We start from the raw sequence: 19,500 nt of genomic DNA on the forward strand, positions 1-19,500 counted from the left end.
TGGAATACAGCACAGAAAGTTCTCAGGGGCCTTGAGCATAGTCCAAAATAGGACTTTCCAGCATCCAGGTGGGCTCAGGCTGCTCTTTGTCCCAGTGTAGAAGTGACCACTTCTTCCAGTGGCCCATGCTGTACCACTTCCAGGGCCCCTGCTCGGTTTGTCGTCTTTTTCTGGGCAAACAGATCACCTGGGATGTCTCCAGCCCTTAGTTCTCCTGCTGGTCGAAACTGGCTGGCTCCCAAGATGGAGTAGGCCTTCGGGCCATCAGTTGCTAAGTTACAAAGTGTGCAGGCTGTCTGGGTCCAGGCTACTATGTGGGACCACACTTGGTCCTCTGCAACAATAAACACCCTTTCCTACCACCTCGTTAAACATGCACATAGAGGAAACTAAGGCGCGCGCACACAGCATTCATACAAATAAATTCCCCACTTCGTGACACAGTTCTTTATTTTATTTGTTACTTTTGAAACCATACATCCTTCCCACACTACATTAATACTACTTGTTAAGGCTGTTGATTAATCGCAGTTAACTCTTTAACTAACTAACCTTGGATTTAATTGCACTGTTAAACAATAGAATACCAATTGAAATTTATTAAATATTTTGGATGTTTTTCTACATTTTCAAATATATTTATTTCAGTTACAATACAGAATACAAAGCGTACAGTACTCACTTTATATTTTTATTATAAATATTTGCACTGTGAAAATTATTTAAATTTTTTTTCACCTCATAACAAGTACTGTAGTGCAATCTCTTTATTGTGAAAGTGCAACATACAAAGGTAGGATTTTTTGTTGTTGTTACATAACTTCACTCAAAAACAAAACAATGTAAAACTTTAGAACCTACAAGTCTACTCAGTCCTACTTCTTGTGCAGCCAATTGCTAAGAGAAACAAATTTGTTTACATTTACGGGAGATACTGCTGCCCGCGTCTTATTTACAGTGTCGCCTGACAGTGGGAACAGACGTTCGCATGGCACTTTTGTAGCCAGCATTGTAAGGTATTTACATGCCAGGCATACTAAACATTCGTATGCTCCTTCATGTTTTGGCCAGCATTCCAGAGGATATGCATCTGTGACGCTCTTTTTAAAAAAAAAAAAATGTGTTAATTAAATTTGTGACTGAACTCCTTGGGGGAGAATTGTGTGTCTCCTGCTGTGTTTTATATTTCATGTTATAGCAGTCTTGGATGATGACCCAGCATGTTGTTCTTTTTAAGAACGCTTTTTCACTGCCGTTTTGACAAAACACAAAGAAGGTACCAATGTGAGATTTCTAAAGATAGCTACAGCACTCAACCCGAGACTTTAAGAATCTGAAGTGCCTTCCAAAATCTGATTGGGATGGGGTGTTGTGGAGCATGCTTTCAGAAGTCTTAAAAGAGCAACACTCCAATGCAGAAACTACAGAACCCAAGCTACCAAACAAGAAAATCAAGCTTCTGCTGGTGGCATCTGACACGGATGATGAAAATGAATACTGCTTTGGATTGTTATCAAGCAGAATCCATCATCAGCGTGAATGCATGTCCTCCGGAATAGTGGTTGAAGCACAAAGGGGCATATGAATCTTTAGCACATCTTGCAACACCGGCTACAACAGTGCCATGCAAATGCCTTTTCTCAATTTTAGGTGACACTGTAAACAAGAAGTGGGCAGCATTATCTCCTGCAAATATAAACAAACTTGTTTGTCTGGGTGATTGGCTGAACAAGAAGTAAGACTGAGTGGACTTGTAGGCTCTAAAGTTTTACATTTTTGTTTTTGAATGCAGGTTGTTGGGTTTTTTTGGGGGGGTGTTTTTATATAATTCTTTATCATGAAAGTTGAACTTACAAATGAGATTGTACTACAGTACTTGTATTAAGTGAATTAAAAATACGCTTTACAGTGCAAATATTTATAATAAATATAAACTGAGCACTGTACGCTTTATATTCTGTTGCAATTCAAATCAATATACTTGAAAATGTGGAAAACATCCAAACATTTATATCAATTGATTTTTTTTTTTAAATTGCTTGACAGGCCTACTACTTATTATTCTCACTGCCTTATTTTACTTGCAGATTGGTGCCTTCATTTCTGTCTCTTTCTTTCTATAACTATTTCTCCTTAAGCTAACTTCAATTCTTTAATTTTATACTTATAATAGAAGGTGCTCATCAAAAAGCCTAAAGTCCCCTAAAGAAAATGCATCAAGTCCCAAAACTGGGTGCTCCCATTACATGGATCTTCACTAAGTCTGTTTAAATCTCCCATGTAGTCTTTACTCAGACCTCTATCATGGTACAAGCTGTACTGAGAGTTTTGCCTAGGAAAGGAGTACAGGGTCTGGCTCTAAAGCAATATCCAAGATACATGCATAGGATTATACAGAATTTATTTATTCTAGAGGTATTCACCCTTTGACTAAAAAGGATTACAAGTACACTAACTGTTACATCATGATATTAAGATTTCCAGTAAGACTTCTATGTTATGCATTATTCACTATTCTAGGCCTATGTTTGACCTGTAAGTAAGAAATCACTGCTAATGACAGTGTTTCTCCTACTGTATGTAATTTAATCAAAAAACTAAACAATTAGAACTCTTAAATTCAAACTGTGATATGTACCTTTTTGTAGTAAAATATTTTGTATACATCTGAATACCAGCACACCAGAAAATTAAATATTAGATAGATAATAAAGACTGCACTAGCAATACTCAACTTTAATTCTAGGTCTTTAGTGTTTTCCTTTATCAAAATACTTATCTCGATTAGCATTCTGGATTTTTTCCCCATGTACACTGGACCCCAATGAAATCTCAAAATATATAGGATTTCCCACCATGGGTAGATTTTAATTTTGCTGGACATAGATAAAGGCTTCTGTTCCTTTAGTCAAATTTGTTGTTTATTATTTTATTGTAGCAAGGTCTCTTCTCCTAGTCTTAGTGTTAAAGCAGAGATCTGGAAAGAAAAGCAATTTTACAACTTTAATCTCTGTCATTAAAATAATGCTGCTCACACTACTAAAACTTTTTACCGGAAAGATAAAATAGTGTTCCATAGATCTGAGTCATCTTTATTACTTTCTTCATAGGGATGTTGGTAGGTCTTTTCATGAGTAGCATCATGCAGTGGGGGAATTTGGACCAGATGAGTGGTCCCTAAGCCTCTTCATAGGCCCTTTTTGTCACAACCCCTCATGTACTGCTTTCCTATGTTGATAGAAGGTCCTTGGGCTTTCCTGCTCTGAGCCATGAGCCACTATATACCTGTTCCTTCCCAGTCTGCTTTGCTGTAGCCTACATTTCCTAGAGTTATTCTGGGAACCATATCTCCCAAAATTTGCTTGCTTTAAAGGGCCAAGATAATGGGCAGGCTTGAAGCTCCTTTCCTTAAAAGGCACTCTCCTGTTACACAGCCCGTATTCTCTGTTATGCCATCTACATTCAAACCAACCAGTTTTTATCTTATTCTACCATGATCCCTAAATTTTCTAAAACTGTTCTTTTTTCCTTTTGCAATACCATCAGCTGCACCAGTTTCCAACTCTACAATGTCAGCAAACAAATTGTTAAAGTTTATTGAAGCTAATGTTAATACACAGTCTGAAAAAAGTGTCTGTACATCTGGGTATAGTGCTTAGATTATCCACAAATACAAAGTTTTGTTTTTAAAGTGATAAGATACTGCATAATCAGCAGTAACCCAAATTTAGGTGAGTAAATTTAAGAATACAGTTTAGATATTAGCATCCAAGTATTCAGGTTCATCACTCATGGAAAGTTAGACAGAGTGTTGGTTGTGGAAAGCACATATATCAATGAGTGAAGATTGTCTCACAGTAATTGAGGATTTAGGGTAGATTATCCATTTAGAAAATACAAACCATGAGGTTATAAAATTACTATCCTGACCCAGTCTGATGTATGCACTCAGTTGCAGATCTGTCAGCGGATCAAACAGCAAGCACAGTGACCGATCTATCTATCAGCCTTCTTGAGTGTTTCCTTAGTGGTTTTGCAGTTGCCTTTCTGCAGTCTTTCATTCTGTCTATTAATATAGATTGATCAAACAAACATTCAGACCACTTTTGACTTGAAAACTACAGAACAGTTCATTTCTAAAATTCAAATGTCTAGCAGCTGTGTAAGCTGTTAAACAAAATGGCATTTTATTTCTTTCCTTATGCTGTATTTTATGGATCAAAGTGACACATTTCTATTTCTGTGTGTTTCACACGAGCAGCTTGCCTATGTATGTATGGTGAATAAGAAGTCTAATACTTCTAGGAGGACAGCACTTTATCAGAAAGCTTCTCCTGCTTTTTGCAAACCCACAGGTACTTATCCTTCTATGAATTCTGGAATTGTTTATATATTTAATACCCCTTATTGCTTTCTGAGCCACGTACTTCATTTGTCCCAGGGCCTTTCCTCTACTGATTTAGGAGGAGGGTTTTTCACCCAAAAGGTTCCCAGACATTTTTCAAATTCTTTTAAATCCACCTAAACTATATGTAATTGTTTATAAAGATGTGTTTTTAAATGTTGGGCTGCAGTCCTGTGACTGTTTACACATGTGCTTCACTTGAACATGTGAGTAGTCCCATAGACTTCAAAGTTAAGCATATACATACATCTTTTTAGGATTGAGGATTTTTTTTACATAATATACATACATTTTTTTAGGATTTTAGGTCTTAGTGTGTAAGTCTGACTAATTTGGAAATGAAATGGCCTGGCTCTGATCATAGTCATAGTTAAAATTGTGATTGTAATAGTCTCTAATACTTATCTTCCTACTAAAATCAAGTTAAACTGTTTTACTGCTGCAGCAAGTAATAGAATCATAATTTTTATACAGTGTCCTCCAGTTTGTTGGCAAATTGAGCTCGTGTGCATTGTTGAAAAAAATGATTAACTTCATATCTGTAGCTAAAAATCCCAGATGCAGCCTCTCCCTGCCTCATTTACTACTAACAGGTGACACATTCAAACTGAGATGGCTTCAGACGTGTTCAGTTCAGCAGAGGGCTTTTTCCTTAGCCTCACTCCCTTCTCACAAGACATTACTTATGTGGCTGACATCAGCTGAGCTCACCACCTTCCCTGCTGACTAGCGACATACCTACAGTTGTTGTCTTTAAAGCCTTTTTTGTTGTTGTTGTCCTCTCCTCTCCCCTCCAGGTGGCAAGCAGGGGCCTGGGGTTCCTTCAGCCCTGGGGCTGTGCGGGGAGAGCTGACAGTGTTTCTGGCCCTGGTGCCACACAGGGGCACAGAATGTGCCCCCACAAGAGCCGTCAAATTTTTATTCCTGCACACGCCCTGTTCCCCTCTAATTGGTTGCCCAATTTTCTTTGCTCTGCTCCCATTCAGCCCTTCTGGCAATTCTACTTGCTGACTGGAAGCTTAATGCTGTATGCAGCCCACTCCCAAGTTCCCTATTGTCCTAGTGTAGTAGACAGGAAGACTGACACTTACCTAGGTATCCCTTCTGGGCAGCAGAAATGCTAAGCCAAGCAGGAATTTTACCAGCCTGACATCATCAGGAAGAATGTTCTTCAGAGGCTTAATGCCTTATAGCCATGTGGCCTGAACAGAAGAACGTCTCCCAGACGCAGGGCCAGATCGGTAGGAGCCAGAAACTGCTCTGAGCACTGCTGGAGCTGCTGAAAAACTGGTGTAGGCATCCAAAGGCCTTTTTGTCCTTCCTTTTGATGTTGGGGGCATGGAACAGAAGATGGTTGGATAGTGACCATGGAAGGGTGAATGAGAGTTTTGTTTAAGGGAGCACTTTTCCTTGAAAGACTTGGCATATTTTGGAGAAAGAAGCCTACATAACTAAGTAAGCCTAAATTTTTATTTTTGTAACCTCTGTCCCGCCAACCTATGACGTGCCCAACTATTGTTTCTCTCCCACACTTGTTGCATCATGTCTGCTACTGGATTTTGAGCACATCAGGGCACAGAACATATCCATTCTAGATGGCCTGGCATGCGGTTGGCACTCTGAATAAATAATATTTTACATTTAGCACACTTACAAAGTAGTTCCATAAAAGCAGTCAGATCTGTATCTCCTTCACCTGCTGGGATAAAAAAGTATTCCAAATAGACTGAAACATGCTTTGTCTGTCAGAATGTATGCACTTCTGTGTTCTTAACGCTAAACAACTTTATGTCCAGAAATTCAGAAACCCCACTAAAGTTAATGTAGTACATGCTTCACTTGAATTTTGCAGATTAACAAGGTCAGTCTTTCATCACTGATCATATTTTTTGGATTAATTCATTGTTGAAAGTAGCTTGTAGCTATCTTCTAGAAAATGGACTGAGGGAATATTTGAGAAGAATTGAACATGGCATCATAATGAATCATGCCACATATTGCTGCCAAAGTTTTTTGCAGTTATGGCAAATATAACAACTCTTTTTCTCAAGAAACATACAATTTTATTTAAAAAAAAAATAAGTATAAGGATACTTCTAAATATATCATTGTATGACCTGTTTGAAAATCTTTGATTTAATGTAGTCGTTATTAAGGCACTTAAGGTTTTAGTCTAATTGTATAGTAAATGATATGTTTTGTGAGGAATATTAAAATACATTTTGGGGGAAAAAATGTAAATTTCAGTATGAAAACTTTCATAATTTTGTTTAGCATTGGCTGTGCAGCTTAGACTTCTTATGGATTGGCTTCATTTACAGGATTGGTAATTATTATACATAGCAGGTCATCCAGAGCCTGTATGCATTAGAGGTAATACTTGGATTTAATTTCTTGAAGCTAGATGTAATTTTAAAGCAAGCATTGTATTGGTCTGCCTTTTTGCTGGTGGGAGCAGTCCTGTTGCCAGTCCAAGGATAATTCTATTTACTAGTTGACACACGTGCGCATGCTCTCATGTATACAAAATAAAATAGCAGGACCTCCAGTGAAGAATCTGATCCTCTTGGTTTGATTGATAATCCTTAAAGTATGGTTCTGCTCTTTAGAAGTGACTTTAAAATAGTATTCTTGAATGCCTAGTTGTCTTTATTTTTTATTGAAAGTACTAATCTCACAAATAAGGATTTTTTTTCCCTCTCAACCATGCAAACCCAAAGTTAAATGGTGTTCTTTCATGCACATCATTAGTGGTTTTAAAAAAAAGTTATTGCAGACACCTGTGCAGCCATATTGCGGTCACTGGTGTTGCCGGCACCCAGTGTCGAGAGGCAAAACAACAGCAGGGGTTGCTTCGCTACCCGGTGTGCTTCACCCAATAATCACAACGGGGTGGAGAAGCAGAAAAGTTTATTTGAAGCTTCAAAAAGGTACAGGGAGAATAGAATCTCAAATTCTGCACACAGAGCAGGAAGTTACACAGGCTTTTATACATCCTTTCTTCAGCATACTTATCCAATAGCAAGCTGCCCTAATTATCCATATAGCCAGCCAATCCAGTTACCAGCTAGTTCCCTTGTTTTTTGTATCATTTGTTAAACTATACATAAAGCTGCTTTATTTAGCATTTTTTTCCATATCTGCCCTGTTTGCCCTTGTTTAGTTTCAGGCAGTCTGACTCTGCAACATATTGTTGCAGATCCTCAGCATAACTGCTGTGAGTGCCTCCAGGTGGGGGGGCCAAGGACACTTGGGCCTAGTACGCAGAGCTGCCACGAGCGCCTCCAGGCGGGAGATGGGGGCCAAGGACACCTGGGCCTAGTGCAAGGGGGGCTTCATCGACACTCGTGGTCTTCCATCCCCTCGAGTTATCTAGTGGCCATGCCCCAGTGTCCTCAACACTGGGGTTGCACAGATATAACTGTTTGGAATTGAGTAAACAATTCAGTTGATGCGGCAAAGATTCCTGTGGCACCTTATAGACTAACAGACGTATTGGAGCGTAAGCTTTCGTGGATGAATACCCACTTCATCGGATGCATGTAGTGGATGCATCCGACGAAGTGAGTATTCACCCACGAAAGTTTACACTCCAATACGTCTGTTAGTCTATAAGGTGCCACAGGACTCTTTGCCGCTTTTAGAGATCCAGACTAACATGGCTACCCCTCTAATTCAGTTGATGTACTTCTGAAGCCTTTCCAGACCATTGGATGTCATGTAGGCAGTGAATGAGGTTCCACCATTCCTGTCTGTCCTGGGCCACTCTTTGCATATCCTCTGTTGGAAGTGGCGTTCAGTGAAGGGATTTTGTCAGTTAGCCTGTGTCTGAAATAAAATAACTCTAACTTTTATGGAAAAAAGGGAAATTCAGGATGTAATACTCTTCCCTCTCTCTCTCATTCGTGATGATAAAACACAAAACTTAGCTGTTATTCCTTATTTCTTATGTTGGTGCGGTCAGCACTGTACAAGATGTAGCAGGAAATACTTTCTTTGTCATGAAGAGTTACAAACTTATTTCCTGGGATTTTTGTGCTAAAAACTTTTGGTAGTGTTTAGTGTTTTATTGGTGCTTCTTTAAAATAGGTAGACTACCATAAAGCTCTAAAATTCTTCTGCCAATCACATTATATGCTTTAGTAATAGTTAACAAGGATGTGCTTTTATTTTTCAGCTCAGAAGATAAAGTAACTGTCCACTTCATAAACCGTGATGGTGACAAACTAACAGCTGAAGGGAAAGTTGGGGACTCGCTGCTAGATGTTGTTGTTGATAAGAATCTAGACATAGATGGATTTGGTAAGTAAAATCACTTGAATACTGTACTTAATTTTTTAAAGTATAAATGACCAATTTTCTCATTTGCATGGGATGTGTCTAAAAACATAATCATCTTCTTTGGAACTTCAGAATTTGTCTAACTTTTCTTTTTCTGTCTGGGGCTGCATAGAATAGTTAGCATTTATTTAATATACAACATAACTTTTTGGAAAACGGAAACATTTGCTTTGAAGTTATTTAAAAATTTACACGAGATCTCTGCAGACAGGTCTCAAAATGGAATTTTAAACATTAGCTATAGAGCTTTCTCTGAAGGTGATGCACTCAATCTGACTGCTCTCTTCTAATAACAAGTAGTTTTTGCCGTGAAAATTTTCACTCCTATGTCTTTCAAGCAATCTGTCTGGAGCCCGAGTCTTTCTCTGTTTTGCCCACTGTAGAGATGCTACACAGATAGTTGATCTCGTAATGGCAGTAGCTATTCCTACAGGTGCAAAATCTGTAGAACTCGCATATTCCCATCAATGGCAAGTTCCTTCTGCCTCTACTGTCACTATAACTCCTCTTCATCTGTTGTAGGACTATCTGTAACACCCATCACTGTTGAATGTAAGTGCTGAGAGGAGGAACCAGCTAAGGCCATCTGCAGATATGGGCACACAGTTTAGCTTCTGTGCACAAGGGTAGAGGGAAACCCTTTTACTTATCCCAGTTCAATTATTTCAACTTCATCCTATTAAACTCTGCCTTCCAGGAAACCATATCTATTTTTTAGAGGGGTTGGGGCGGAGGGGATAAAAAACCTCCTTTCCCTTCCTCCCAAGGGAAGTGTGGTCAGGAGTATTTCCCCTTTTCCACAAAGTTTCATTAAGGGAACCAGAGTCCCTATTCCCCTCTGTCTCTCCCAGTCTGTTTCACAAATGCTCTGAGTAGTCTTCTAGGTACATGTTTTTGCGGGGAGAGAACTCTCACACTTTTCTTCTGTTGGCTTCTCCCTCTCCTTGTCTTTCCCAGTTTGTTTGTTTGTTCAGGACATGGAATAAGCAGTCTCCACCTGTTAGACTGGGGTGCCAAATGGTTCCTCCAGGTGAGTGCTTCCACAGAATGAAACTTATCTCCTTTGCCCCCCTTCCTCCCACCCCACTGGAAAAAGCCAGATTGCTCACCATGTAGGATTTAGAAGTTGCCTCTTCCATTTGTTATTTGTTTGGGGCAGAGTCTAAGGATCAGATAATCCCTTGAAAGGGGCTGTTGAAGTTTAGGGAGAATTTTTCACAAGACCAAGAAGATCAGTAATATGGAGTTGGGGCAGGGGGCAACACACAATGTCAGATATTTGCTCCTGAAAAAGTGTCAGTGAATCTTGAGCCATTCTGGCATGACTTAGCACAGAGGTGACTTCAGTAGAAAAAGTTTATTCCACTCTTGGAAAAGGTGTGTATCCCAAAAGAATCTTGCAACAGAGAAATCTTGCAAGAGACTCTAAAACAGAGATTCTCAAATTGTGTTCTGTGGACCACAGTGGTCCGCAAGCTCCATTCAGGTGGTCTGCAGATAGTTCCCTCTAAGATGAGTGTCTGAGCGGCTGCACAGAAGAGAATGAAGGGCCACGCACCTAATTAGTGGAGCCATGCCTGCGCGGCTCCACCGATTAGGTGCCTGGACCCTGGAGAAGATGCACATGTAAGGTGAGGTAGTGGCCTTGGGGGGAACAAGGGGTAGGTGGGAGGGGGAAGTGGGTGAGAAAAGTGGGTGGGAGGAATTTGGGATGTGCAGGGCTGCGGTGGCCAGAGGAAGAGGTAACTTTCCTCAGCTCCAGGGCTGCAGCTGCCAGGGAGAGACAGCCCTCCTTCCCAGCCTCAGCTCTGTGGCTGCTGTGGCTGGGGAGAGAGGGCACATCCATCACATTAGAAAGGTAAGATTATTGATATTGAAATATGAGTTGTGTGCTTTTATTTGTAGAACCAAAAAAGCTTATTAGGGTTTTTTTTATATAGCGCTTTTATCTAAAGCGCTTTACAATAGTTAGACCATCGTGGTCATCTGTTCTGACCTCTGGCACATTGTAGGCCACAAATTCACCCACCTGCTCCTGTTATAGACTCATAAACTTTGGAAGAATTACTGAAATCCTCAAATCTTGATTTAAAGATTTCAAGTTATGGAGAATCCACCATTTACTCTAGTTCAAGCCAGTCGGTGATGCATGCCCCTTGCTGCAGAGGAAGGGGCAAAAAACAATACCTCTGGATTTCTGCCAATCTGACCTGGGGAGAATTTCTTCCCAATCCCAAATATGGTGATCAGTTGGACCTAGACCATGTGGATAAGACCCACCAGCCAGACACTTGGGAAAGAATTCTCTGTAGAAACTCAGAGCTCTCCCCATTTAGCGTCCCATCTCTGGCTGTTGGAGATATTTGCTAATAGCAGTCGCAGATGGGCCATATGCCATTGTAGGCAACTTCATCATACCGTCCTTTCCATAAAGTTATTGATCTCAGTCTTGAAACAAGTTAGGGTTTTTTTGCCCCAATGCTCTTCTTGGACGGCTGTTCCAGAACTTCACAGAAACCTTAATCTAATTTAAAGCCTAAACTTGTTGATGGACAGTTTAAATCAATTTGTTCTTGTGCCAACATTGTCCCTTAACTTAAATAACTCCCCTCCCTCCCTAGCGTTTGTTCCTCTGATGTATTTATATACAGCAATCTTATCTTCCACCGTTCTTCATTTGGTTAGGCTAAACAACCAAAGCTCCTTAAGCTTCCTTTTGTAAGGCAGGTTCTCCATTCTTCTGATCATTCTATTAGTCCTTCTCTGCACCTGTTTCAGTTTGAATTCATCTTTCTTAAACATTGGAGACCAGAATTGTGGTCAATATTCCAGATAAGGTCTCATCAATGCCTTGTACAATGGTAATAACACTTTCCCAACTCCTGGAGGAGTTGGAGTATTTCAGAATTCAGGATTTGATTTGACTTCATAATTTTGGCCTCTGCTTGATCCAGAGGCAGTCTTGGAATTGTTCTTTATGAATAGTAAAGCACCAACCTCCTTTATGATGCTGTGGAAGTATTACTAATCCGTTACATTAGCCACCAGCCAGTATTGCTTTTTGAGTCACAGAAGTAGGAATAAGTATCAACAATAATGAAGGCAGTGTCAATAAATCTGCTCTGTTAATGTACTAAAGTAGCAGTTTAGGTTTCATTTTAGAGATGCAGTACTTAACTATGGTGGGGGTGAGTTTGATGGCAGATGTAAGGGGAAACTAAGTTGTCACACATTTTTTCCTTCTCCCTCAGCCAATTGTACTGGAGAATTTCACCTGTGTGTCTCTAGTCTACAATCACATTTTATTTTTTGTACAAAAGTATCCAAGCCGTTGAAGTAACATGTCTTAGCTTTTCCATATTTTTCAGGAAATGCTATATATTTTCATTTAATTTACTGAATTAAAACTTTTCTCTTTCATAAAATATCCATTTTACAATATTCAGAATGTAATATTCTGTAATTCCTAGATAAGAACCTTATCTATTGTTTTCCTGTTGTCTAATCATCTTGCAAAGTTTAGGTACATATTGCTTAGTCTGCATATGCAATAGTACATCAAGTCACTGGCCAAAAGCGAGTAATTTAGGACCTCATCTAGTGCTCACTGAAGTCTGTGGGAAGATTCTCCTTGATTTCAGTGGAACTGGATTGGGTCTTTGGCAAATAAATCGTAATTTTAATAAGCGTCATATGCAGATCCAAATTAATGGTTTCCAGTTTTTATAATAGCATCCAAAAGCCCGTATCAGATTGGGGCCTTGTTATACTGGGCACTGTATAAACTAAATAAGAGCTGGTCCTTGCACTGAAGGCCTCACAATCTGACCCCAAACTGCAAGGTTGTCTACGTACGCAAACCACTGAGCTCCACTGAAGGCAAAAGAGCTCTGCATGACCAGGGATCTGCCCAGACAAATCAACTTTCCGGATTGGGTCTTGAGACTAGAGCTAGAATAAACAAAGGAGGGAGTGGGAGAAGATGGATATGAGTGACTGAGATAGGAATACAGTAATTAGAGAGGAACAAAATAGAGTTAAATAGACTAGTGAGGTGCACAATTTGCAGGATTCAGTCTTGTTTAAAAAGCATGTAAATAAACATATTGGTGATGTCAGTAATCCGAAAACTCCTTGGTACACTTGTAGAACCTCTGTTCACTTCAATAGAAACTGCATACATATTGGAGAAGAATAGACTCCTAACATGATCATTTAAAACTAAAATGGTTGGCTTAGTTAAATTTGTAACACATTCCAAAATATTATAGTTATTCTATTAAGAATTATAAATACCATCTAATACCTTAAATACCACAGCATATAGGTCTGTGGCTACTCTGCTTGTATTCTATATAAAAATATCCCTTGTTAATCTTGAAGCAAAAAGTGGTGGTCTGTAGGTTAAGAAGCCAAAATAAATATGTGAGCAAATTAAACTGGGGTGGGGCGGGGAGGAGAATCACAATCTGGCTGTGTGAGGCTACCCTACATAATATTTAAAGAAATTCTGTTTTATTAAAACAGTCCTATGTATCGAAGTACTTGGTCTTGTAAAACCTTTGCTAGGAGTGCAGTTTTGTCACTAGGGGGCAATCCAGATGCAGCAATCGTGGTATAGGGATACTTAACTATAACCACCTCACTTAATACTACTTGTTTAACAAAATTAATTATTTAAATGGAATGGTCAGTGTAATGAGATCACATAATCTCAACTGAAAATTTATTTCCTCTATTCTTGTGGCTAATTTAAATAACTTGTTTGGCTGGCCAGCCAAACAATTTTTAGTATTTCCTAACTGTGAAGTCAAATAGTATCTAGAGGCATAATGCTTCTTTTTACAGAATGGAAAATCTGTTCTATTTAATGATCATTCTTCCCAACAGCATTTTAGTTTTGATGGGTAATTGCTCTGTGGTGCCTTCTAGACCCTGGGTGATTCTTCAAGTATGTGTCAGTGTGGATCCCACTCTGGCGCACATGAGGTGCATTCACAGCTAGATTGGAATATTTCGTACTGCAGTGTCACTGCAGTCGTATGTGGCTTGTGCCATCTATGCTCCAATGCGAGGACAAAGGTAAGAGCAGCCACTATCCTCTTAGTTTCCTCTTACTGCCAATAGCAGCAAGATGGAATGTAGCAAGTGTCTGACCAGGTATTCTTTTGAGAGCTTCAAAACTTGCATTTTTCACAAATTTGAGAAGTACTTTTTCTACCCTTCTTTTAATTGGACATTGTCCCCTGTACAAGTTGGGATACCTGGTATCAACTGCAACACGTCATGACAGACTCTAAACTGTTGGGTTCAAACCCTGCTCATCCCCCTTACTAACAAATGTAGCGGATGCTTGTTCTGCTTGGGAGAAAGCCACATCCCAAATAGGTGTTCTCTGTGCTTGTCTTTCTCTGCAAGGACTTGCTAGTCCAGAAACTCTTGGCTCAAGCTACATCTTTTAGAGCAGATTGTGTGAGTCACTTCTGACCCAGAGGAAATGTTAACCACCAGATAGAGCCAAACATCTAATCAGCCAGCACTCCTTTAAGTGGACACCATACTCCCGGATCTAGAGAGAAAAAGGTATCAGAGAAAGTACTGGCAGCCTCTGAGCCAACAGTGGCAGTTCTGGCACCTGTGCCCCTGACACCAGAGGGCAGCTTTGAGAGATGAGGCCAGATGGAGTATAAGCTTGGCTCCAGGTACCATGCAGGACGGTCCTGCAAGGAGGACTCTAAGCATTACTCATTCAGAGACACATCCTCCCTGGCTTGCAGTCTGAACATGCACCGTGCAAGGAAGAAGATCGTGTGCCAACCTGGGTACTGATATTGGTGACTGTACCCATCAAGGGCCTGAGATGCATCTGTTACAGGTCTGGGCAAGTGCCTCAGTTTGGCCCCTCATCAGAGTACTGTGAGGGGATCCAACAACTGAATCCTTGGGTATTTTAAGCCTTTGGAGTCTGAACAGGAACCAAGCATTGTCCCCATCTTGAGGCATCTAGGCATGCTTTCAGGGTGCAGATTGTTTGGCACTTTTCCCTCCTGAGAGTTGCAACCACTTGCTACAGCTTCCCAGCCCCTAGAGCAGGGGTGGGCAAACTTTTGGCCCAAGGGCCACATCGGGACGCAAACCTGTATGGAGGGTCGGGTAGAGAAGGCTGTGCCTCCCCAAACAGGCTGGCCGCTGCCCCCGTGACTGCCCCATCCAACCCTCCCCTCCTCCAACCTGCTCCTTGTCCCCTGACTGCCACCTCCAAGGACCCCCCCCACCCCTAATGGAACCTCACTCCCTGTCTCCTGCCCGCCCCCAGAACCTCTGCCCTATCCAACCGCCCTCTGTTCCCCGTCCCCTGACCGCCCCTGTGCCCCATCCAACTGCCCCCTTCCCCTTATCCCAACCACCCGGCCGCCTTACCATGCCACTCAGAGCGGCATGTCTGGCAGCCACGCTGCCCAGCCAGAGATAGACACGCTACCGCTCTGCCCGGCAGGAGCACGCAGCCCAGAGCACTGCCCACATGGCTGCGGGAGAGGGGCAACAGCGGGGGAGGAGCCGGCGACTAGCCTCCCCGGCCAGGAGCTCAGGGGCCGGGCAGGACAATCCCGCGGGTCAGATGTGGCCCACCTCTGCCCTAGAGTCAGTGCTGACTCCCAGACTCTTCCCATAGCTTAAACACATCCTTCCACAGAACTCCAGCATATGGTGGTAGAAGTCCACAGTTTACTACTTTAAGGGGCATATGAATAGTGTAACACATGAAACATGCTAACACTTTGCACAGGATTCTACAACGCTATTCTTTCTTTAATAGCATGAGAAATAAAGAGATCTGTACAAAAATAATAAATCCAATACACATTTCCCTGGACCCTACCTCAGTATTGTCATAGCTTCAGAGTACTTTTTGGGCGGGGTCAGAGTCATCTGGGGCTGTCCAGTGTCCTAACCGGGCAATGCCTGACATGGGTTCTGAAACATGGAGCCTCTCTCCAACATATTCTTTTCTTTCCTTGGCTGGTCTGTTCCCTTATGGGTCCCAGTCTTCCCTCCTAAGTTTGTTTATAACCTCCTGCTTTGTCACCCCCATCTCTTTGTCCTTCTTGGGGAATTTCCATTCTTTCCGCTATCTCCTCCCTGCTGATAAGTTGGAGAGAAGTGTTTGCCCCAGATACTGATAGGTCTTTAACAATTGGCTATTATCCCAGGCCTGGGAGTTGTGCTAAAATATTTTTCCACAGTGATGGATACACAAAGACAGAGGTCATATATGACACAGCAGTTTTCATGATAACAACTGCATAATTTCATCTGATCAAACACAATTCATAAGTTGTAGATCGGTTTATCAAATCATAACGTTGCTGTAAAGGAGCCAGATGCATCATCTACACCAGAATCTGCAGCTGGCACTGAGGCTGTATCACTCTCCAACCCCCCTGTTTGAGGAAGGATACGTCTCACCAATTTTACCACAGTGGATAGGGATCCCTTTTCTCTACCTTTTGGAGAGCATCCCCAGGGAGGGTTCCAGGGACCCTCAAGTGAGACTTGAGCAGCACTGGATCAGCCATCTGCAACCTGACCCAGTACCCTTACAGCACACCTTCTTGGCCATTTTGGCCTGATTGCAAACTATCATCATGTAAGTTCTGGAGCAGATCTTGCTTTCCAGCAGCATAGTTAGCCAGCCCATCCACACCAAAGCTTGACGTCAGCCTCCAGGAGCAGGCAACAGAGGGACAGCAGAAACCTCCATCAACATTGTCACTATATGAAATGGAGGCAGTGCTATTGGCTCCAGTACCAACAGCTGATCACTTCCAGGCATACCAGGATCTCCAGTTCTAAATCTGAGGCCCTTGGCCACCTCCTTCCTTTGGTAATGTTTGCCCCAATGTTGGCTGTCCCACTATGGCCATCTTCTCCATCTCCCACAACTGTCCCTGCCACCATCTCCTCTCCCTCATGCCACCATTCCTAACCGCACATCTCTCTCCCCTCCCTCACCATCCACGCCGCTGTCTCTGGAACACCGATTTCATCTCTTTTAAACCAGCCATCCACGGCTTCTTCATGTCTCATACAAATAATAATAAACACTGAAACAATGGTGATACAAGTTAAGTCCCACAAGCTATTTGGCATACTGAGTTCTATGAACCCTGGCATGATTGCCCTGCTGATCAACAAGGGATCCTGTCACCTGCCTTTGTCCCTGTGTACTGCATACTTGAGCCAGCGAAGGGACTGAGTCAGGCCCCGGCCACTCTGGTTGGCACATGTAAACAAATGGAAAAAGTTACCAGCTCCTTCCAGAGGGTTTTAAACACTTCTGTGCTGGCTTAAATCTAGAGTCTCTGGTGTTGGCAGTACAAGGTGCTCCACGAAGGGCACCCTAAAATAAAAAAAGATTAAAAAACTGGATATCTTCAGGCGCAAGGCACATTCCTCCACTTCGTTGCAGATCTGCATTGCAACCTATCAGGCCCTGTTTGCAACATACAGCTACTTCATCTAGGAAAGAGTCACTCCCTTTCAGTTCCTCCCTGTTCTCCTGTGGAATTGTGGATAGAAAGATTACAAAGAAGGGTCAGATGGTGGCCAGAGCAGTGTTACAAACAGCCAAGGATGCATATGATGCTGCCTCATGGGCCATGGTTACAGCCATCAAAATTAGAAGATCCTCATTGCTGCTAGCATCAGGCATCTCAAAAGAGGTCAAGCCACCATAGAGGACTTGCCCTTTAAAGGGATGGAGCTCTTTAGAAGCAGAACAGATGAAGTGCTCCATTCACTAAAAGCCTCTCAGTCCATTCTACATTCCTTGGGAATCTACACACATGTAAAAGCCAAATAAAACCCAATTTCAGCAGAGGACACAGTCCTACTCCCAGTGTTTACAGCCCATGTACCTGAGAGGAAAAGGCCCCAGTATTCCAGGAGACCCCATTTCTTTTGTGCTTCTTTGGTCACAAAGGAGGTGACAGGTTTGGTAGGAATGTTAAGAGCCATTTTAGCACTTACCACCACCTTGCCCCCTTCCACCAGACTTGGACTACTATCACAGCTGACAAGCAGCTGGTGGATATCCTCATCCAGGGCTACCCCATTCATTTCCATCCTCTTCTCACAAGCTCATCACAAAAAGAAGTGGCCTCCTCATTGCTTCCTCTAGGTGCCACAGAGGAAGTACCTCAGGAATATAGGGGAAGAGGCTGCTACTCCTGGTATTTCCTTATCCCAAAGAAGAAAGTGTCTTTGTCCTATATCTAAGACATGGGTAGGACTGAACAAATACATATGCTACCTCTGATTCAGGAGGGTAATTATCTCTTCAGGCTCAAGATTGAGTCATTCCTGTTGACTTACAGGATGCATATTTCCACATATCTCTCCACCAGAGAGAGGTACACAAGGAAGTACCTCATATTCACAGCGGGGCCAGAGGAAGTACCTCATATTTACAGTGTGGCCAAATCATATCTGTACAAGGTACTGCCATGTAGACTCTCCATGGCTCTGAGTCTTCACAGAATTCTTAGCAATAGTGCTGGCCCACATGAGCAGTAGGGGCATTCTTACGTATCCTTTTCTAGATGGTTGGGTGATCAGAGGCAGATTCCAGCAGGAGACAGTGGCAAGTCTAGAATATGCGCTCGTGCACACACGCTCTGTTAGCCCAACTAGCCCTGCCGGTGAACTATCAAAATATCTTCTCATATCCCATCACAGACGATCGCGCTCATAGGAGCTATGATTGAGTCTTCAGGTCTGAAAGCGTGTATCTGCCTGAGGACAGATTCCTGCTAGTGCAATTACTATTACTTGAGATAAAATCAAACCAGACCATGATGGTACGGACTTCCTTAGGGTGTTAGGCTATACGTCGGTATTTATGTATGAAACGTCCCTTACCAGACTCCACCTCCTGCTCCTTCAACTCTGGCTCAGGTCAGTCTACTCCCTGGAGAAAGATGAATAAGAAGGTCTTAGTGCCACCTCATGTGATTGAAGAGCTGAGATGGTAGCTAGAACCCAAAAATATACGAGGAGGTGTACCGTTCTCTGCCCCTTCCTTTATAAGGACATTAATTGTGGATGTATCACACAGGCTGGGGAGCCCACCTGATCCAATGCAAGGGACCTGGTCCCCCAGAAGACATTGGACTTCACAAAAATGTCCTGGAACTCAAAGCATCAGGGTAGTGTGTATGGCATTCCCAAGTGTCCTTTGAAATTCCCTGGTGTAGATCCTGACAGACAACACATCTGTGATGCACTACATAAAAAAGCACAGAGGAGCCTGCTCATCATCCCTCTGACTGGAAGTCATCAAGCTGTGAAACATGGTGCCACTGAAATGGGATTACTCCAAGGGTCGTCTCTTGGAAGTCAACAACAATTTGGTGGACTTCTTGAGCAGAAAATCTGTTACCAATCATAAAGGGTCACTTGTGAACCATCACAGAGCTGATTAATTCCATTGTTGGGGGGAAGGAGGGAATTCCTGTGAAAGACCAGTTTAGCACTGAAGAGAATATCAAGAATCTGAACCTTTCTTCCAGAGGGGGTAGGAGGAGCCCAGAAGATTATCATTGAAAACCTTCCTTCTGTAATGGAGTCAAGACCTCCTATATGCCTTTCTAACAATCTTCCCAGGGCACTATTCATAGTTAAACCACACAGAGCCACAATCCTCCTCATAGCTCCCCTACTCATTCCCAGCAGTTTTGGCTGACAGACCTGCT

General features: G+C 42.1%; 1 protein-coding gene across 1 annotated transcript in view; it reads left to right on the plus strand.

The window, feature by feature from the left end:
- The window catches only part of FDX1 (ferredoxin 1), a 78,014-nt gene that overhangs the window by 46,840 nt on the left and 11,674 nt on the right, over positions 1 to 19,500 (plus strand). The window contains exon 5 of the mRNA XM_073329081.1: positions 8,583 to 8,707. Within this exon, the coding sequence (XP_073185182.1) occupies positions 8,583 to 8,707 (125 nt within the window). The remainder of the gene's footprint in view (positions 1 to 8,582; positions 8,708 to 19,500) is intronic.

Source organism: Lepidochelys kempii, chromosome 1, assembly GCF_965140265.1.
Source record: "Lepidochelys kempii isolate rLepKem1 chromosome 1, rLepKem1.hap2, whole genome shotgun sequence".
NCBI classification, from domain to species: Eukaryota; Metazoa; Chordata; order Testudines; family Cheloniidae; genus Lepidochelys; species Lepidochelys kempii.